At 43.3% G+C, this 22,781-nt stretch overlaps 1 protein-coding gene across 2 annotated transcripts in view; it reads left to right on the top strand.

The window, feature by feature from the left end:
• The window catches only part of LOC145351986 (NACHT, LRR and PYD domains-containing protein 3-like), an 87,135-nt gene that overhangs the window by 18,485 nt on the left and 45,869 nt on the right, over positions 1-22,781 (top strand). Inside the window, exons 3-7 of one of the 2 annotated variants that reach the window (XM_080201835.1) lie at positions 7,129-7,217; positions 10,415-10,581; positions 13,513-13,684; positions 13,784-13,843; positions 18,589-20,308. In XM_080201835.1, the coding sequence (XP_080057961.1) occupies positions 7,163-7,217; positions 10,415-10,581; positions 13,513-13,684; positions 13,784-13,843; positions 18,589-20,308 (2,174 nt within the window). In that variant the 5' untranslated portion in view covers positions 7,129-7,162. Of the gene's footprint in view, positions 1-7,128; positions 7,218-10,414; positions 10,582-11,701; positions 11,946-13,512; positions 13,685-13,783; positions 13,844-18,588; positions 20,309-22,781 lie in introns of those variants that run through there. The other variant, XM_080201836.1, reaches the window with a different exon arrangement.

The raw sequence follows: 22,781 nt of genomic DNA, 5'->3' as shown, positions 1-22,781 counted from the left end.
CCCCCGAATTAACACTGTTATGACTGGGGAGAGGGGATTTGTGTTAGGTTCAACACGGAAATTGTGTTCTCATTTAACCCCCCCCTTAATATTATGGGCAGAATTTTATGATCCCTAACTAGCACGTTTATGGGTGTTGGGGAGCAAAACATTTTCATATAGCCTTCCTGCAAAATTTGCTTTAACACTGAGATGGGCAATGCCTGTATGCCCTTCCCTTCCACCAGTGGAATTCTTAAATGGCCAAGTATTGACTGATTACAGGCCATTTCCCTCCCAACCTTAATTTCAGACTGGTGGCAGGAGTTCCTGAGCAGAGGGATGGTCTGCAAATTAACCACGTTCAGACTTTGGATAGGAAGTGTGTGGGGAAGCACCTCCATCAGCAGCCCACTTTTGAAATTGGAGGCACTCTGCTCCAGAAGATCCTCCCTTCCCCCAGACATCTGTGCACACCCTGAAATCCCCTCCCCCGCCTTCCTCCGGGTCTGACCTCCCCTCCCTGAGACAAACAAAATTTACCTAGCCCCTTAACCCAGAAGTTTAGTCTCCGGGAACATGCAGTCCAAGCCCTGTCCACTCAAGCTGTGGCAGTGCAATGATGAGAAAGCTGCCTGTAAATTAGATTGGCCAGCAGTCAGACCATTGTTATTTAGCAGGACTACAATGAAGAAAGTGTTGACAATTTGAATCAAGATAAAGCTGTGGTATTTGGGAAAACTATGGACCTACATTTTACAAGATCTGGTCATTTTTGCCTTCCCTTAAACGAGCCAAAATTATTCAAAGGATTCATGATGCATTAATGGACAAAAAGGTTATTCTGAAACTCCATAAGTTGTTTGCTCATCCAGCACCACAGACTGAGAGCACTGCTGCAGGATGCAGGTGTGCTGGACGAAGAATATAATGATCTCTCAAAGCAAATATCAGCCCAGTGTGAAATTTGCATAAAATATAGAAGGATTCAGACCCCCCACGTCCAATAATGAGTGTACCACTAGCACGGGATTTCAGTGATGTAGTGATGATGGATCTAAAGATATGGGGTAAGGACAAAGACATCTATTTATTGCACTTTGTGGACATGGCCATAATTTCTTGTGATTTACAGCAAAAGTGAAAAGACCATGATAGATAAAATTATGACCCACTGGATTGGAACAGGGTTGGTGCCACCGTTTGGAGGCACCGTAAAAACTTTTGACAGACAATGGGGGTGAACTCGCAAGTGATGAGTTTCAAGATATGTGCTAACATTTAAATATTGTAATAATGCATATTGCAGCAGAGAGCACATTCAGCAATGGTCTCTGTGAAAGGAATCAAACGTAAAATTGAATAGAATTTTGGCGAATCAACCAGGCTATAAATTGCAGATCCCATACCAGTTGTATGCAGGAGGAATCCAAAGTTGCTGTCTGTATTAACAGATGTTCCTCCAGCATTAGAAGGGACAAGCATTAGCTCCATGTTTTTGGTATGCTTGAATGCTATGTATGCAGGGAGAAGGGCTTTCATTAATGTTGAGGTTTCAGAATGGATTAGAGGAGTCCTAAGGAAGCGCATAAGACCATTGGGTGTATACTTTGAGAAAGGGGATATGGTCTACTATAAAAGAGAGAGCCTAAAAGAGCGGAAACAGTCTTGGAAAATGGTGGTTATTCTACAACACGATAACCAGACAGTGCGAGCCCACTCTTCAAGAGTACTGAGAATTGGTTATGAATTTGGACCATCTGAGCAGGATGTAGAAGTGCTGGAGGCACCTTGTACCTCGCATGAACATACTTCGAGATACTATGATGATCAAACAGCTCTCGACGAGAGAGAATCTGATGATCAGCAAGTATCAGTGAGGCAGGGGGTGAAATGTTACTTCAAAGGTTCACTTACCCAAAGTAGACGCAGTTGTATCATACGTACCTGTAAGGGTCAAGTGAGTGGAGGGATTCCACTATTATCGGGAGAGCAGGAAAAGCCTTGGAGAAGTATAAACACTGGCTCAACATCTAAGAGTGAGGCCAAATAGATTGGGAAAATGAGGTGTAAAGCTGGAAGCAAAAGGTGAGACCTAGGGTACAAAAGGTTCAGAGAGCTAGGAGATGTTAGGGATCTAGAGGAGTATACAGCTTATAGGGAGGAACTTAAGAAGGAAGATAGGAGAGCCAGAAGGGGTCATGAGAAGGCCTTGGCAGGTAAGATTAAGGAGAACCCTAAGGCGCTGTACAAATATGTGAAGAGTAAAAGGATGAGATGTGAAGGAATAGGAACTATAAAATGTGAAGGTGGGAATGTTTGTACAGAACCAGTAAAAATACCAGAGGTGCTTAATGAATACTTTACCTTGGTATTCAAGGTTGAAAAAGACCTGGGTGGTTGTACTGCAGGCTTGTGGCTGACTGAAAAGATTGAGTATGTGGACATTAAGAAAGAGGATGTGTTGGAAGTTTTGAATAGCGTCAAGATAGATAAATCGTCGGGACCGGATGGGATGTACCTCAGGTGACGGTGGGAGGCCAGGGAAGAGATTGCAGAACCTCTGGCGATGATCGTTGCATCATCAATGGAGACGGGAGAGGTTCTGGCGGATTGGAGGATTGTGAATGTGGTTCCTATATTTAAGAAAGGGAATAGGGATAGCCCAGGAAATTATTGACCAATGAGTCTAACCTAAGTGGTTGGTAAGTTGATGGAGAAGATTCTGAGGGGCAGCATTTATGAACATTTAGAGAAGTTAATAGTAGTCAGCACGGCTTTGTCAAAGGCAGATCGTGCCTTACGAGCCTCGTTGAAAATGTGACCAAATACATTGACGAAGGAAGAGCAGTAGATGTGATTTATATGGACTCCAGCAAGGCATTTGATAAGGTCCCCCATGCAAGACTTCTTGAGAAAGTGAGGGAGCATGGGATCCAAGGGGCTGTTGCCTTGTGGATCCAGAACCGGCTTGCCCACAGAAGGCAGAGAGTGGTTGTAGATGGGTCTTTTTCTGCATGGCGGTCGGTCATTAGTTCTGGGACCCTTCCTGTTTGTAATTTTCATAAATAACCTGGATGAGGAAGTGGAGGGATGGGTTGGTAAGTTTGCTGATGACACGAAGGTTGGTGGTGTTGTAGATAGTTTGAAGGGATGTCGGATGTTGCAGCGTGACATAGATGGGATGCAAGGCTGGGCGGTGAAGTGGCAGATGGGCTTCAACCTGGATAAATGTGTAGTGGTCCATTTTGGCAGGTCAAATGGGATGAAGGAGTATAATATCAAGCGTAAGACTCTTAGCAGTGTAGAGGATCAGAAGGATCTTGGGGTCCAGGTCCATAGGACTCTTAAATCGGCTTCGCAGGTAGAGGATTTGGTTAAGAAGGCGCATGGTGTACTGGTCTTCATCAATCAACTGAGTTTAGAAGTCGGGAGATAATGTTGCAACTTTATAAAACCCTAGTCAGACCTCTCGTGGAATACAGTGCTCAGTTCTGGTCATCTCATTACAGGAGGGATGTGGAAGTTATTGAAAGGGTGCAGAGGAGATTTACAAGGATGTTGCCTGGATTGGGTGGCATGCCTTATGAGGTTAGGTTGAGGGAGCTCGGTCTTTTCTCCTCAGAGAGACGAAGGATGAGAAGTGACCTGATAGAAGTGTATAAGATTTTGAGAGGTATAGTTCGGGTGGATTCTCGGAGGCTTTTTCCAAGGGCTGGAGAGGTTGCTACGAGAGGACACAGGTTTAAGGTTCTGGGGAGTAGGTACAGAGGAGATGTCAGGGGTAAGTTTTTCACTCAGGGTGGTGGGTGAGTGGAATCGGCTGCCATCGGTAGTGGTGGAGGCAAATTCGATAGGGTCTTTCAAGAGATTTCTGGATGAGTACATGGAACTTAATAGAATTGAGGGTTATAGGTAAGCCTAATAGGTATGGATGTCATCAGCACAACTTGTGGGCCGAAGGGCCTGTTTGTGCTGTAGTTTTTCTACGTTCTATGTTCTATCTAAGCCCTGAAGATGAGACAGTGAGCTTCCATGAACCAGAAAAAAGTCACAATTCTTTGTGTCAACAGAGAGTGGTCTTAGAATAGCAGCCCTGACAGACACAGGAGTAGAAGCCGAAGTTTAACGGGGAAGGTTAGGAATCAAAACGATGATAGTGATAGAAGTAGAAGTCCCCGTGAAAGTGACATATTGGTAACTGCCAACAAAATGAAGCTTGTGGTGATAAGAGAGGCCAAAAAAGAGAGTCAATCAGTTGGAAAGAATTTGGGGTGTACACTGAGGCACCAGATGAAGGGCAGCTTGCGTTGTCCCATCGGTGCGTTTGCATAGAGAAAGTTTTGCCAGATGGGATGTACAAAGCAGAAGCCAGATTAGTAGCCTGTGGGTATGAGGAACACTTGGAGGGAAGAGACATTACGGTAGATGCACCCACAGCAAGGACAGTGACATTGAATTTTTTTTTTTGCTATCCTAAGATCTAATAACTGGATATGTAAACCAATAGATATTAAAGCAGCGTTTCTGCAGGGCGAAACATTTCAAAGAAAAGTTTTTTTGAGGCCACCCAGAGAAGCAGGTAATACACAGGAACAATTGCGGGGATTCAACAAATGTGTATGTGAGTTAAGTGATGCATTAAGGGTTTGTTACTTATCTGTACATTCTGTATTGCTGAAGACTGGCTGAGTCCAGGTAAAACCGTATCCAGCTATATTCTACTGGAAACCTGAAGGAAAATTAGCTAGAATTTTCGTGATGCGTGTTGATGATTTCCTATGTCATGGCACAGAAAAGTTTGGAAAAAGGATAATTGAGAAGCTAAAGACAGAGTTTAAAGTAGGGTGCCACACAGCTGGTGGTTTTGCTGTCTCGGCTTTGATATCTGACAAAGTAGATCTTTTGATTTTTGATTTGATTTATTACTGTCACATGTATTAACATACAGTGAAAAGCATTGTTTCCTGCGTGCTATACAGACAAAACATACTGTTCATAGAGAAGGAAACAAGAAAGTGCAGAATGTAGTATCACAGTCATGGATAGGGCATAGAGAAAGATCAACTTAATGCAAGGTAAGTCCATTCAGAAGTCTTGACAGCAGCAGGGAAGGAGCTGTTCTTGAGTCGCTTGGTATGACCTCAGACTTTTGTTTCTTTTCCTGAAGGGGGTGGAAGAGAGAAAGTCTAGGGTGCGAGGGGTCCTTAATTATGCTGACTGCTTTGCTGAGGCAACGGGAAGTGTAGACAGAGTCAGTGGATGGGAGTCGTAACTGACGTGCCAAACTTCCTTAGTCTTTTGAGAAAGTAGAGGTGTTGGTGAGCTATAATGTCAGCATGGGGAGACCAGGAGAGGTTGTTGGTGATCTGGATACCGAAAAACTTGAAACTCTCGACCCTTTTTACTTCGTTCCCTTTGATGAAGACAGAGGCACATTTTCCCTTATGCTTCCTGAAGTTGATGATAATCTCCTTTTGTTGATATTGAGGGAGAGATTATTATTGCCGCACCAGTTCACCAGATTCTCTATCTCATTCCTGTACTCTGTCTCGTCATTGTTTGTTTGAGATCCGACCGACTACTGTGGTGTCATCAGCAAACTTGAAAATCAAATTGAAGGAGAATTTAGCCACACAGTCATACGTTTATAAGGAGTGCAGTTTATAAGGCTGAGAACACAGCCTTGTGGGGCATCGGTGTTGTGGATGATCGTGGAGGAAGTGTCTATCCTTACTGATGGTGGTCTGTCGGTAGGAGGTTCAGGATCCAGTTGCAGAGGGAGGTGTCGAGGCCCTCGCCACGGTATTTGGAGATGAGTTTCTTGGGAATAATTGTGTTGAAGGCCCAGCTGTAGTCAATAAATAGAAGACTGACATAGGAGTCCTCGTTATCTAGGTGTTCCAGGGTTGCTTGCAGGCCCAGGGAAATGGCACCTGCTGTGGACCTGTTGTGGCATTAGGCAGACTGCAGTGGACGCAGGTGGTCTGGGAGGCTGGAATTGATTCATGCCATGACTAGCCTTTCGAAGCACTTCATAATGATAGATGTCAGAGCCACCGGCCGGTAGTCATTAAGGGGTAACGGTGAGTCAACTGGAATATCTAAATAACATTGTTCCCATTCCCACCATCAGAGCGAGGTCAATGGAAAAAGAGGAACCAGTCGACAAAAAAGAAACAGGTTTGTTGAGGATTGTGATAGGACAGCTAAGTTTGTTGTGCACACAGACAAGACCGGATGGGAGCTATATTGCTCTAGAGCTCTTGAGACCCACCTCAGGAAGCAAGATCTTGCAGGCAAATTAGACTTTAGAAAAACTGAAGTTAGAGGAATTTGTAATTGAATTCCCAGCACCAGGAGAACTGGAAGACATGAAGTTAGTTGTGTTTAGTGATGCTTCACATGCCAATCTACCAGATGGATATTCAAGCAGTGCCAGATTCAAAGTATTCTTGGTAGGTGAGGAAGGAAAATGTTGTCCCTTGGCCTGGGAAGCAAAGAAAATAAACAGGGTAGTCAAAAATACATTGGTAGCTGAAACCCTAGTATTAGTGGAGGCGTGGGATATCTTTGTCTGACACATTAACAGAGTTATTTTTTATGGTAGCATCAGGAAAGAAATTACCAAATGTGTTATGTAGGTAATTGGTCTTCACTCAACAAAAAGTGTGACAAAAAAAAACGACTGAGAATTGATTTGGCCAGCATTAAATAAATGCTGGAAAACAAGCAAGTTTCCAAACTCAACTGGGTTGATGCAAATCTACAGTTATCTGACTGTTTTACTAAAAGGGGTGCAGGCACTGGAAAGTTGTTTAGAATACTGGAGGATGGTTGTCTTGAATTATTTTGAAAATAAAGAAAAATGTAACCAATGATAACATTGGATTTCTTGTGAATTGACCAACTGTAACAAGCTGTAAGGGCCAGCTGACTCAATAAACCATCTAGCCAATGACAAAACGATGTGGTGGTCTGCTGACCGGCTGACTCAGTATAAATAAGAATTTGTTGGGAATTGTGGGGGAGCTTGAAATGACCAGGATGAGGCCTCAAGTATTGGAATAATTAAGTTGCTTTATGAACCTTTTTGTTTGATTTATAAGTTGGAGTAAGTCTTGTTTCATTTTATTGCCAAAACTGAAGGCGACCTTCTGGTGGATCAACAACTGTCCCCACAATGGCTGAAGGTCCGGACCGGAGAGAAAATTCAACAGTATTGAGAATGGGCACAGGTAGGTTCACAATATATTTGGAAATGTGATTTCTGTCCTGATAAAATATGCACGTTTTGAGCAAAACCCTGCAGCTCACACAAGAAGAGACAGCAAGATTAGAATGAATGACCACCTCGTGGGTTTTCATCAGCAACTTTTGCATCTGTAGATGCATTTCTTTCCTCTGAAGGCTCCCAGTCAACATCCTCACACCCCTCAATCCACCCCCTGAATCTTATGTTTCCTCCTCATTCTTAGATCTCTACACCTACCTGGGCTCTGGGGAAATGTGTCCACTGCAGCTTCTGGAACTGGAGAGCTGCTGTCCAATCAGGTTGGCCACTATACAAAGGATTAACAGATGGGATATACAAATAAATGACACAAATGATGATATATCACTGACATCACTCCATCATGTTAGATTTTCTCATGCCCAGGACCGATATTCCTGCTTTGTAACGTGTTTAGACGTAGTACTAATAAACAAGTGTTCATCAGATGTCAGAGTATGACTACAGTCTGCCCAGTAAATATGAGGACTTGAGTCCTCAGACAGAGCATAGAGGCAATAGTTAATGGAGAAAATGCAATGGCGTTATCAATGGAACCACATTGTCAAACTTAACTCAATAGCAGCTCATGCTTACAACTTGATGAGAGGAGGCGGCTAACTGGAGAGGTAACAATGGGCATACCTGGCGAGCAGTCCCTGCACCATTTAAATATCTCAAGAACCTATAGGAAGGCCAGAAGTGGAAGTTCAACATCAAGCAGCATCAAGCCTTTGTACTAAGGAGCAGAAGCATCAAGCTCCATTATTTTATACTTTAGGTCCCATAGCAGAGAATGACGCAGAGATTGGAAGAGTCTCATGCAGACTTTGAGACCATTCTCAAAGCCTTTGGTGCCATTTTAGCCTGAAGCAAAAGTTGGTAATAGAATGAGTTTTAATCTGAGGTCACAATGACAGTGCAGAAGGAGGCTATTGGCTCATCAAGTCTACACTGACAGCAATCCCATCCAGGCTCTATCCAAACTGAATTAATTCTAACTGACCTACATTGCCTAGTTGGTAATTGTAGATATGTGGCACTGAAAGACTAATCCACAATGGCATTCTCATGGGATCCAAAACAAAAAACTCCAACTTTGTGCAAACCAAAGATGACCTTACTTCAGATCACGTGGTCCAAGGAGGCTGGCTGAGCGTAGGGAATTTAGCTGGGCACTCATTTGTTGCTGCATCAATGCTTCATGAGACTCTGACTGAGTAGGCACATGGGCAAGAGCTCCACCCATAGGAAAGCCCAGAAAACTAAAACGGTGGGATACCCCACATCAGCTGTTAATTTGAGAGGATTGTGTTGTTGCATAAAAACCAACATAGATGCTAGGACTGCCCACACAGGGATGCAGAATGCTTCCAGTGCATTCCAGTCCAGAGTTATAAGGAGAGCCTAGATAGACTGGGACTTTTTTCCCCGGGAGCATAGGAAACTTAGGGGTGATCTTATGGAGATCTAAAAAAAAGAGGGGCATAGATCAGCTAAAGAGTCAACATCTTTTCCCAAAAGTAGGTCAGTCCAAAGAGGGCATAGGTTTAAGGTGAGGGGAGAGATACAAAAGGGTGCAGAAGGGAAATTTTTTCACACACAAGGTGATGACTGCCTGGAACGAACTGCCAGAGATGATAGTAGAGGCGGACATAATTTTGCTTTTCAAAAAGCATTTAGACAGTTACATGGGTAAGGTGGGTATAGACGAATATGGGCCAAACTCGGACAATTGGGACAAGCTTAGTGGTTTAAAAAAAAGGGAGGCATGGACAAGTGGGCCAATGGGCCTATTTCCATGGAATGAACCTCTATGACTATGCCACTATGCAGCGAAACTGGAAGTGTTTTTCAAATCCAGCAACTTTAATCAAGGTGGATGACATCAACATATTTATAAAGCACACTCCTTCCAAGGAATTGGAAACCAAGATAAGGAGAGAATGAGAGTGTTGTTACTTTAATGATAACATTCACTTTATTTACTGTACAAGACACAATGTGAGCTTATTGAGTGATGGAGCAGGTCAGGGGACCAAATGTCTTATTCCTGCTAATTTGCATGTTTGTAGTGAAATGTTTGTTGTTATAAGACTTTGTTTAGTTGAAATAATGTAAATGTAGTCATTAGGTTTGAGAGTTTTGTTCTTCGGTATAGTATTTTAGCAATAAACACTTAAAATTCTATTAAATTTATATCCCATCTCTGCATGGTCCTGAGGTCTGCCTATGGTGGATAATAGCTGAATTGGCACAGTAGATTTAAATGTAATAGGTAGTATGTAAGGTGCATGGATTAGCATGAATTGGCACAACAGTGACTTAGGGCTTTAAAGGGCCATGGAGGCAGCTGAGTGGGGAGACACATAGGAGGTCACTGAGCTTGTCTGGGGAGTCATACCTGCCATAGGGCCATGAGGGTTTTTTGGGGTTGGCATATATTGTCATGCACATTATGGGGAGCATATCAATCATCTTCAGGAGCATAGTTTGATGTAGAAGCATTAGGTGGCATCGATGGAGCATGGCTGGTGGGTGAAAGGACTGAGGGCTGGAGTCCCAGCCTCCTCACTCCTGGGCCACCTGCTTCAATACCAACTCTATGCCAGTCCTTTGAACTGAAAATTCAGGCAAACAAATGGAGGTGTTGAGGCCAATCTCAAGGTAAAAATCTAGACCTTGGCATCTGGACTTTGTAGTCAAATTATTAAACATCTGGAGATTAGGAGATAATCCAGTGGGTTGGAATTGAAAAACCAAAGGTAAATTGTGCTTGACCAGTTTGATGATTAAGAAGTGACTGTACACAGAACATGGCACAGTGACACATTTGTTAGCACTGCTGCCTCACAGGAACCTGGGTTTGATTCCCGGCTTGGGTCACTGTCTGTGTGGAGTTTGCACATTCTCCCTGTGTCTCTGTGGGCTTCCTCCAGTTTCCTACTACAGTCCAAAGATGCGCAGGTTAGGTGGATTGACCATTCTAAATTGCCGCTTAGTGTCAGGGGCGCTAGGTAGGGTAAAGAACAGTGGCATGTGCAGGTTTTAAGTTGATGCTTGATGAAGTGATTTGAAGAGGAAATTACTTCTTTGTTATAAAATAAATTAAAATAGACTGAGTAGAAAACTAATGATATGTTTCAACTTTGCTGTTCACAGATCCAAACTCTACAATCACTGAATTCTTGACAAAGTACGACGATGAGAAGCTATTCCAGTTTTCAAAATTCTACCGGGACAGACTAGAACAAGCGATTGAAGAAGTGGTAGATGGAATCAGCTTAGTGTTATTACATGAAAGTCATTTCAGTGGACAAGAACATGGGGTAAGTGGGAAGGACATTGAGTTTGGATTATTTTTTCATCACAAAAGAGACAGAGTAAGCACAAATTAATTGTGTTGTGGAGAAAAGGCCTGTCTAAATCATTTTTCAATATCATGACTGTAACCTGCCGTGATGATATTGAAGTTATTGACTAATCATAGCAATCAGTTTATTCACAACAAACCCAGATATGGGGAAAATACCAGCAGAACTTTTAAAACCACTGTCACCTGTTTCTCCCAAGAATGTTACACATAGCAGATGCAAGATCCCTAATTAATCATATGCTACATTCCAAAATGTTATTTTTGGATATTTTTGTAATTCACAAGACAGCAGCTTGATAACTATTTATTGAATTTTTTTTTCCTCTAACCTGGAGTTATGGTTTTAATTACTAATAAAAGAAAAATCAACAATGTATTAAATTTCTGAAGTAATTAAACTAATTAATATTTTAATCAGATAAGTATAAGAATAAATGAATTTTGATTCAGAGACTTAACACAGAGTGGGTTTAGAGGCATAAATTAATATACAAGATATTAAGTAGATTCTGAAAAACAGAAAAAATGGTTTTTTTTAGATCATAAAAGAACAGCAAAGACTTGCGGCCTGCAATTCCTGTACCACATGGGAACTTTAGGACATATGATGTGTTTGGGGGACTGGGTATTTAGGCAGTATCTCCAGCTCTTGACCTCAGCTTCATGATTTTCAAGCTTGAGGAGCAGTTGCTGGAAGCACTGGAGCTCCAGACAAGATGAGAGTTTCTTGGAGATGGCCATGAGAGAGATGGTGAAAATTCAGCATGGTAAATGGATGGCTATCTGGAAGAGTAGGTAGTATAGGCGCCTTTGGGTTTTATGCCATTTTCAAACTGCAACTCAGCATTTGAGATCATTGGGAGTGTCGACACTTCTGAGGTGTGCAGACCAGGCCACCGTTGAGCAAGGGACTTCACTGAGGGAGCAACAAAGAATAGAAATGTAGTCATTAAAGGAAGTTCCATAGTTAGGGGCCAGGCAGATATTTCTATGAGCCCTATATTGATGCATGATATTTTGCTTCCATTTACCAGGATTACAATACCATAGAGAATATTCTACGGGGGATGCAATTGAGCCAGAAGTTGTGGTACACATCAGTAGAAATGGCAAAAGGGGCGGGGGGGGCACACGCGGTATTGAAGTTACACAGTCAGCCTTTCAGAAGTTAGGATAAAGAACCATGAAGGTGATGATCTCTGCCAGCAAAAGTTGAAACGGGAAGAAAGAGGATCGGCGCACAGCGCAGGAAGGAGGGCTTCAGGTCTTTGGGCTACTCTTCATCGTGTATGACTTTGCTGGTTTGCATTTCATCCAGTTATGTATTGGTAAAAAAGCTATAGTCTGCTATTCCCGAAGTAGACTCTTAACTTCATGCCCCTCTTCAGTCACTGTCTGTCATTGAATCATATTATCCATTATCTCCCAATCAAACCAAGTTGAATTACCAAACCCATCAAAACGATCTCCTGCTTCTATTCTCATAACACTGCCTACCTCAAGTCCTGTATTATCTCATATGCTGAATCTTCGTACTTGGCTATGTTTGCTCCTGGTGGCCTTCCTTTACTTCCAGTCTTGAGGAACTCAAAAATTCTGCTGCTTGTCTCCTGATCTTCCCCAGGTCCTATTCAAATGGTACGCTTTGGTTTGCTCACCTACAATGGCTTCTTTTCTTTGAATTGTTAAGTTTAAAATTCTCACCCTCCTGTTTAAATATACTTCATGGTCTTGACCTTTCCTATTTCTGTAACCTCGTTCAGCTCCAAAACGTTTGTGCCCCTGAAATTTTCTGTTGTGGTGCTGATCTCTTGTGCACTTACTCCTTCACATCATGACTTCTGACCATGGATTCAGCTCTCTTGTTTAATACTCTTTGAAATTCCACCTATCTGCTTTTCTCTACTGTTCAAAACATACCATTTCTGTTTTGGTCACTCATATTAATATATCCTGCTTTGTATTGGGTTCATCAACTGACTCTACTGTGAAAAGCTGTGGAACATTTATATATAGGAAATAGCTATGTAACTCTAATGTGGTGATCAAAGTCTTGACTACACAAGGTTCATTGATGGACATGTGTCCCTCGTTAATGAGTATTTGTACAGACAGTAGATGTGTAAGATAATGAATTAATATGTCATCATTATGATGTGAAGATACTGGGGTGGGTACAGCAAGACGTCTCAGAACACCAGGTTAAAGTCCAACAGGTTTATTTGGAATCATAAGCTTTCAAAGCACCACTCTTTCAGCGCTCCTTTATCCTCTCCATTTACCGAATGAAGGAGCAGCGCTCCAAAAGCTCATGATTCAAAATAAACCTGTTGGACTTTAACCTGGTGTTGTGAGACATCTGACTATGTTTTAATTACCGAGGGAAGTGATTGAATTGATTATATGGCTGATGTGTCTAATAAATCAAAACAGTAATTTCTTTGTGCAACTTCTGACTTTTCGTGCTGACTTCCTCAATACAGAAACTCCCCTGCTTGCCATCTGAGTTCTGATGCTGCTGTTTTAAATTTGAGCAGATTACCAAGTGTGACAGCAGGAAGTAAATGTGAGAAACCGGCAATCATATTGTCGCTCAGTAATCTGATGTCATGTTGAACACTTAAGGATAGAGAAAACTAATCGCGTTCAAATTATAATAGATTTGGATTCCTGTTTCATCAGATTTATTTTCTGTTGTTGATTAAACTATGATATTTGCCTAATATTCAACCATGTTCACCATGGATCAGGAACTGACCGAGTGACTATGTTCTGTGCTTAAAACAATTGGAAAATCCCACCACTGAGCAGATCAATCCTTTCTGATTCTCAGTGTTTATTTTTTGCTCAACTCTTCATTATTATTCATTATTATACTTTACAGAAAGTCACCGCGCTTATGGAGAAGAAAAGCCGGAAGGACAGTTCCAAATTGCTCCTAAATCTGGTGATGGAGAAAGGATCTCTGGCCCGAAGGGTGATGTGGATGTCCTTTGTGCAAATGAGCCCCTTTGTACCAAAGTTGGACAAAATACTGAAAGAAATACAGGAACTTGGTACGGTAAAATCAAACAGTGAATTCAATTTCAGATTCAAACACTGCAGTTATTACAATGCCATCACAAATATCTGACATATCAATTGATTTTAAACAGATTCTGATTTCTATGTGAACATGAAGCGAGATATATCCGAAATACCCAATCAGCTGAAAGGTAAATGGTGAAATGGATACTTCAAACTGTTTCACTTGTGGGAATTGCTTGTTTAGAGATTGTCAGGAACTGAAAATCAGAACTTCAGAGGCCAGCACAACAGGATTGAATGTACTTTGGATTTATCAATGTTCTGTACTAAGTTATAATTCATATCATCTCTGAATATAGATTGCCATTACTTGAAGTCTTGAACATAGCACGTTCTTGAAACACTGTGAAACCTCGTACATACCTAGCAGGATCCTGATACATTGTGAAACCTCTTGCACACCTGGCAGGATCCTGATACATTCTGAAACCCTGCACACACCTGGCAGGATCCTGATCCTTAATCATTTAGAAAGTATCTATTTTACCATTTTTTTAACAGCCCTGTCAGATCAGTAATAAGCATAAGTATAGGAATTCTGGTCCGCCTCATCACACCCTGCTCAGATCTAAAACGTTTACAGTGCATTGCAAACAATCTACTAATAAATATACTTTGAGTTGCAAGAGTATGTGCCGTGTACCTGATGGATGGTGTTCTCACGTGAGATGATGTCACCCATGTCGATGATCCGGCATGTCTTGCAGAGGTTGCTGTGGTAGGGTTGTGTGGTTTTGTGGTCACTGTTCTCCTGAAGGCTGGGTAGTTTGCTGCGAACAACAGTCTGTTTGAGGTGCGGTTATTTGAAGGCAAGAAGTGGGGGTGTTGGGATGGTTCTGGCGAGATGTTTGTCTTCACCAATGCTGTGTTGAAGACCCCGGGGAAGATGTCACAGCTTCTCCGCTCCGGGGAAGTCCTGGATGACGAAGGGTACTCTGGCCACCGTGTCCCGTTTTTGTCTTCTGGGGAGAGCGGTGCGGATTTTTGCTGTGGCGCGTCAGAACTGTCTATTGATGAGTTGAGCGCCATATCCTGTTCTTATGAGAACATTTTTCAGCGTTTGGAGGTGTCTGTTGCGATCCTCCTCATCTGAGCAGATCCTGTGTATACGGATCTGCCCCGTCACCAAAATGGACCCCATCAGTTTCGCAGCGGACACAGAGGAATTCAGCAGGCGATTGAGGCTGTGGGAGTTCTTCCACAAACCCCAAAAGGCCAACAGCGAATACAATGAGACAGCCAATGAAGTGACAGAAGTCCGCAGTGCAGCAACCAAAGAGGAAAGAGTCCGATTGGACTCTTCCGGAAGGCCCCTACCCTCGACTTGACATGTATGCCCAAGCCAGCAGAAGTTGCGTCAACACCAGATTCATCAACCGCACTCACAAGACAGCCCCGAACATCACCCAAGCACAACGCAATGCCATCCATGCTCTCAAAATCAACCGCAACATTATCATCATACCAGCTGGCAAAGGAAGGGCCATTGTCATCCTGAACAGAAAGGATTACTGCAAAGAAGTGTACCGACAACTAAACAATGAGGAACACTACAGACAGTTACCCACAGATCCAATCAAAGAACACACCCGTCAACTCAACTCTTTGATCAAGACCTTTGATCTGGGCTTTCAGAGCACCCTCCATGCTCTCGTCCCACGTACTCCCTGTGTTGGTGATCTCTACTGCCTCTCAAAGATACACAAGATAAACACACCCGGCCATCCCATCGTATCGGGCAGTGGGACCCTGTGCGAGAACCTCTCCGGCTACGTCGAGGGCATCCTGAAACCCATTGTACGAAGAACCTCCAGCTTTTTTCGCGATAGTACGGATTTCCTACAGAAACTCAGCACACATGGAGCAGTTGAACCAGGGACACTCCTCGTCACAATGGATGTCTCGGCGCTCTACACCAACATCTCCCACAATGATGGCATTGCTGCAATTGCCTCAGTACTCAATGCCGACAACTGCCAGTTTCCACATGCAATTTTACAACTCATCCTGGACCACGATGTCTTCACCTTCAACAACCAGTTTTTCATCCTGACACATGGAACAGCCATGGGGACCAAATCCGCACCTCAATGTGCCAACATCTTCATGCACAGGCTTGAACAAGACTTCTTCACCACACAGGACCTTCAACTGATGCTATACACTAGATATACCGATGACATTTTCTTCCTTTGGACTCATGGGGAACAATCACTGAAACAACTATATGATGACATCAACAAGTTCCATCCCATCATCAGACTCACCATGGACTATTCTCCGGAATCGGTGGCATTCCTGGACACACGCATCTCCATCAAGGACAGTCACCTCAGCACCTCACTGTACCGCAAGCCCACAGATAACCTCACGATGCTCTACTTCTCCAGCTTCCACCCTAAACACGTTAAAGAAGCCATCCCCTACAGACAAGCCTTCCATATACACAGGATCTGCTCAGATGAGGAGGATTGTGACAGACACCTCCAGACGCTGAAAGATGTCCTCATAAGAACAGGATATGGTGCTCAACTCATCAATAGACAACTCTGTTGCGCCACAGCGAAAAACCACACCAACCACCCCAGAAGACAAACACAGGACACGGTGGACGGAGTGTCTTTCGTCGTCCAGTACTTCCCCGGAGCAGAGAACAAAGAACTGCACAGCACAGGAAACAGGCCCTTCGGCCCTACAAGCCCGTGCTGCCCACTCAGTGAGTGCCTTTGTCTACCTCTAGTGGATCACCACAATAAAGGGGGTGGAAATTTAGGGAATTATATGTACGCCAGATTAAGGGACATACAATTCGGGGACAATTTTTTGACACCAATCAACCTAAAAAGCATGTTTTTGGGATGTGGGAGGAAACCGGAGCACCTGGAGAAAACCCACGTAAGCACAGGGAGAATGTGCAAACTCCCACAGACATTGATCCAAGCCAGAGATCCGACCCGAGTCCAAGTAACTGTACAGCAGACAGTGATAGTCACTGAGCTGACGTGTTGCCTGTCAATTGGTCCAGAATAAGCGTACACTAATGGACGTGAAGCACTAGGCAGCTCCCGAAGCAACATCCAAGAGCAACCCTTGCACGACCCACCACGTGTATGCACCTTGTAGGCCAACAAGGTGGACCGAATCGCCTGTGGATGTAAAAGGAGACATCAGTGAACATAAATAGACGTACAATAGGCTATACAGACTGTAATGGAAGATCCCCAATAGTTCCAACATAAGTGACAAGGTGAGCCTTAAAATTTGTTGGACGACTGACGGGAATGTGTTCATTCCCAGGAACGTCCTGAGGCTCTTGATCTTCAACTATTTTGTATCCCTCCATTTCCAGTCTGCTCATGTGACTATCCAGGTAAGTCTTAAACAACCCTAGCGTGTCTGCCTCCACCACCCTACTTGGCAGTGCATTCCAGGCCCCCGCCACCCTCTGTGTACAAAAACGTCCCTCTGACATCTGAGATATACCTCACCCCTCTCACCTTGAGCCCGTGACCCCTCATGATTGTCGCCTCCAACCTGGGAAAAAGCTGCCCTCTGTTCACCCTATCTATACCCTTCATAATCTTATACACCTCTATTAGATCTCCCCTCGTTCTCCGTCTTTCCAGGGAGAACAACCCCAGTTTGCCCGATCTCTCCTCATAGCTAAGACCCTCCATACCAGGCAACATCCTGGTAAACCTCCTCTGCGCTGTCTCTAAGGCCTCCACGTCCTTCCGGTAGTGCGACGACCAGAACTGAACGCAGTACTCTAAATGCGGTCTAACCAGCGTTCTATACAACTGCAACATTTAGACTCCAGCTCTTATACCCTATACCCCTTCCTATAAAGGCAAGCATACCATACGCCATCTTCACCACCTTCACCTGTGCTGCCACCTTCAAGGACTTGTGGACTTGCACACCTCTGTGTTTCTATACTCTTGATGATCTTACCATTTATTGTATAACTCCCCCCTACATTAGTTCTTCCAAAATGCATCACCTCGCATTTATCTGGATTAAAGTTAAAGCTACGACATCTTCTCCGGAGTCTTCAACACATCATTGTTGAAGACGAACATCTCGCCAGGGCCATCCCCACATCCCCACTTCTTGCCTTCAAACAACCGCACAACCTCAAACAGACTGTTGTTCGCAGCAGACTGTGAACTCATTGGGGTCACAATTCACAGCTCAGGAACCTCTGCAGTAGTACTCCTTGTAATGCATTGTTTGTTGAACAGAACAGGTCATATGTTATTAATAACTTAAGGAGAAAATATCACGTTAATAGACATCGTCATGCTCAGTAAATTTTAGAAGAAAGTGAGGATTTGAACATTTCCTCAGCCACTGGGTGGCACGGTGACACAGTGGTTAGCACTGCTGTCTCACAGCTCCAGGGACCCAGGTTTGATTCCCAGCTTGGGTCATTGTTTGTGTGAAGTTCACATGTTCTCCCCGTGTATGCGTGGGTTTTTTTGCAGGTGCTCCGGTTTCCCCTCTCAGTCCAAAGATGTGCAGGTTAGGTTGATTGGCCATGCTAAATTGCCCCTTAGTGTCCCAGGATGTGTACGTTAGAGAGATTAGAGGGGTAAATGTGTGGGGTTGTTGGAATAGGACCTGAGGTGGGATTGTTGTTGGTGCAGATCCAATGGGCCGAATGGCCTCCTTCTGCACTGTCGAATTTCTGTGATTTCACTGGTATGTTTGAGGCAACAGTTCCAATAATTGAGTTTTAACTTGTCTATTGGAAGTGCGAGTGAAATCTTGTACCATTTTACTGGATGCTAAAATAGCCTTGGAAAGTTGTTTTTAATAACATAGTTAAACTGAAAATCACTTTCTTTCTTTCTTTCTGTTTTACTTGAAGATGTTCAACAGAAGCACAAGGATACACTCCGGGTACAAGCTGAAACACTGAGAGTGAGCACTATCCTAATAAGGCAGAAAGTTAGGGCTTTCCAGCTGGTTGATCGATACGCTGAGCTAACACTTATTTCTACAGTTCGAGATCGGACACTTGTAGAACATGAACTGCTAGCAAGGGGCCGACGCCATGAAGAATGGAGAGAGGAACATCTCCGGAGAGAACTGGAAAAAATCCGTGCTGATCAATTGTTCCAGAGCAGTTTTTCCCAGAGAAAACCCAAATCTGGGAGTTCAGCAGCAGTGAGTGGAGTCCCAGGGATTGGGAAAACAACAATGGTGCAAAAGATTGTTTATGATTGGGCCACTGGGAAAATATACCCACACTTTCAATTTGTCTTCAGTTTTAAATTCCGGGATTTGAACACCATTAAATGCAGAATAAACCTGAGGAATCTGATACTGTTCTTCTATCCTTACTTCGGGAATGTTCTGGTAGAACTCTGGAAGAACCCAGAGAGATTGCTGTTTATATTCGATGGTTTGGATGAATTTGAAAAAACAATCAATTTTGATGGCAGTCAGTCCACATGCACGGACCCTGAATGCTATACTGAATTGTCTGACATTGTGTACAGTTTAATGCAGCACAAACTGCTCCCCGGATGTTCAGTTCTTGTGACCACCAGGCCCACTGCATTAAGTTTGTTAGAAAAGGCTGAGATTAGTATCTGGGCTGAAATCCTGGGATTTGTTGGTGATGAACGCAAGCAATATTTCAACAAGTTTTTTGAAAATGAAGAAGTGGCGGCAGCTGTTCTCAAACACCTGGAGGAGAATGAGATTTTGTACACCATGTGCTATAACCCTTCCTATTGCTGGATCCTCGGTCTGTCACTGGGCCCCTTCTTTACACAGACACACCGGAATGAGCAGCAAGTTCCAAAGACTGTCACCCAGCTATATTCCTACTACATTTACAACATTCTGAAAAACCATAGCCAAGAGATTGAAAATCCCCGTGATGTGTTTTTGAAAATTGGTGAGATGGCCTTCACAGGCATCTCTGAGAAGAAGATTGTGTTTCGAAATGGTGATTTGATCAACTACAATCTGCAATCTTCCCATTTCCTGTCTGGGTTTCTTGTGGAACTTTTGGAAAGAGATCGTTCTGTCCAGAGTATAGTTTACACATTCCCACATCTCACTATCCAAGAGTTTGTCGCTGCACTAACAGAATTTCTGACTTCAAATCCCAGGAACGTTAGGGAACTCCTCAGGGAAGCCCAGAGTGAGGAAGATGGGCGATTTGAAATATTTCTCCGTTTTGTTGCTGGCCTCTCCTCCCCACAGTCAGCTAGGCCCCTGGAAGAGTTTCTGGGTCGATTTCTTCATCAAACAACCTGTCGAGTGATTGACTGGATAAAGGAAAAGGTTGAAGGTCAGATTGGAAACACAACGGGTGAAAGTGGTAAAAGAAACCTCCTGAACACATTTCACTACTTGTTTGAATCTCAGAATAAAGCATTGGCTCGATCCACAGTGGGTTCTATGGAAACACTTTCATTTTGTGAATTGCGACTGACCCCAGTTGACTGTGAAGTCCTGTCTCAGACCATTGGACTCTGTGATACTGTAAGATACCTCAATCTACAAAAGTGCTATATTCAGTGTGAAGGTCTTCAACGGCTGCAACCCATTCTGCACAAATGCGAGGGGTTAAGGTAACTGTTTGTGGAGCTGGTATTTCATTGTTTATAGAGCATTTAAATCTTTCAGGTCAAGCAAAAAGGCAGAGTTAGAAAAGCTTCACAAAAGAAGGTTGTAAAATTCTGAGGTGGAAACTAAGAATGATGTCTTTGCTCACAAGTTTTTACCTTACTTGGTAGTGACTGAAGTGTATGAACATGAAATCAAGATGAAAAGAAACAGTAATATCTGTTTACAGAATAGAATGTATGTGTTCTAAACATAATAAATACGTCTATAATAAATAATTTAGAAATACTAATCATAATTGACGACAAACTGTAAGCCATGCAGATCATGACCATGGAAGAGGGAGTACATGGTGTGATCAGCAAGTTTGCAGATGACACGAAGATGGCTGGACTTGCGGGCAGTGAGGAGTAGTGTCAGGCAATACAGCAGGATATAGATAGGATGGTATATTGGGCAAATAAATGGCAGATGGAATTTAATCCTGATAAATGCGAGGTGATGCATTTTGGAAGAAATAGTGTAGGGGGGAGTTATATGATAAAGGGTAGACCTATTAAGAGTATGGAAACGCCAAGGGACCTGGAGGTGCAAGTGCACAAGTCTTAGTAGGTGACAGTACAGGTGGAGAAGGTTGCGAAGAAGGCTTATGGTATGCTAGCCTTTATAGGAAAGGGTATAGAGTACAAGAGCTGGCGTCTAATGTTGCAGTTGTATAGAACGTTGGTTAGACCGCATTTGGAGTACTGCGTCCAGTTCTGGTCACCTTACTACCGGAAGGACGTGGAGACCCTGGAGAGAATGCAGAGGAGGTTTACCAGGATGCTGCCTGTTATAGAAGGACTGGGTTTTGAGGAAAGATTGGGCAAATTGGGGCTGTTTTCCTTAGAAAGACAGAATGAGGAGAGATCTAATAGAGGTGTATAAGATAATGAAGGGTATAGATAGACTAAACAGTGGTAAGCTTTTTCCTCGAATGGAAACAAATATTACGAGGGGCCACAAGCTTAGGGTGAGGGGGGCGAGGTGTAATTCGGATGTTAGGGGGAGGTTTTTCACACACAGGGTTGTGGGGGTATGGAATGCACTGCCAAGTAAGGTGGTGGAGGCAGGCACGCTGGAGTTGTTTAAGGGATACTTAGGTACATGAGCGGAATAGAGATGGAGGGATATAGGAGACTGTTTTAAATAAGGATCAAGAGCCTTGGGACGTTCCTGGGAATCAATTGATTCCTATGGACCTTCCAACATATTTTCTGGCTCACTTGCTTTCCTTTTGAGCTTTTGGGGATTCCCTTGAATGTTTGCATAAGATGTGCATGTTACTGATGTTTTTCTCTTTTAATCCACAGGTGCTTCGGTCCGCCTTGTTGCCCAACAAGGGGCATACACGTGGTGGGTCGTGCGAGGGCTGCTCTTGAATGTTTCGAGAGTAGCCTAGTGCTTCACACTGTTAGTGTACGCTTAAACTGGACCAGCTGATGGGCAACACGTCAGTTCAGTGACTATCACTGTTTGCTGTGCAGATACATGGATTTGGGCCAGTATCTGTGGGAGTTTGTGCATTCCCCCCTTGCTTGCGTGGGTTTTCTCCAGGTGCTCCGGTTTCCTCCCACACCCCAAAGATAGGCTGATTAGTTTAACAAATTGTCCCTAAGTTAGTCTCCCCTCAATCTGGTTTCCAATGTGGAGTGCCATAAGCGTAGACAAAGGTCATGGGTGGAAGAGGGAATTCACAATGTTAAAATGGCGGTGCGGGCTTGTTGGGCCGAAGGGCCTGTTTCCCATGCTGTGTTGTTCTTTGTTCTATCACAAAAGAAAATAAGTACTGTATAACACCCTAAATATTAAGAAGGTTTCTGTGGGGAGAATGAAATATCTTTAATTTTGATAATTGAATACAAAGACCTTTTTGGGTCTAACTTTTAGGATTTCTCTCAATTCTGTTCATTACTTTTTCATTCATTCATGGGATGTGGACTTCACTAGCTAAGCTAACATTTATTGTCTATCCCTAATTGCCCTGGAGAAGCTGGTGGAGAGCTGTTTTCTTGAACCATATATTTTCAGAAATCTCACAGTGCTATTAAGAAGGAAGTTCCAGGCTTTTGAACCATTGACAGTGAAGGAATAGTGATATATTTCCAAATCAGTGTGGTGTATGGCTTGGAGGAGGTGGTGGTGTATGCATGCGTCTGCCACTCTTTTCTTCCAGATGGTAGAGGTCATTGTTTTGGAAAGTAGTGTTGAAGTAGTCTTGGTGAATTGCTGCAGGGCATCTTGTACACACTGCTGCTACTGTGCGTTGGTGGTGGATGGGGTGCCAATCAACTGAGTTGCTTTGTCCTGAAGTATCAAACTACTTGAGTGTTATTGGAATTGCACTCATTCAGACAAGTAGAGCGTATTCCTGATTGTACCTTGTAGATGGTACACAAACTTTGGGAAGTGAGTTACCTGCCACAGAATTTCCAACCT

The sequence above is a fragment of the Carcharhinus amblyrhynchos genome, chromosome 13, assembly GCF_965287045.1.
Source record: "Carcharhinus amblyrhynchos chromosome 13, sCarAmb.v2.hapA, whole genome shotgun sequence".
NCBI lineage: Eukaryota > Metazoa > Chordata > Chondrichthyes > Carcharhiniformes > Carcharhinidae > Carcharhinus > Carcharhinus amblyrhynchos.
This window is presented reverse-complemented; position numbering and strand designations above follow the sequence as displayed.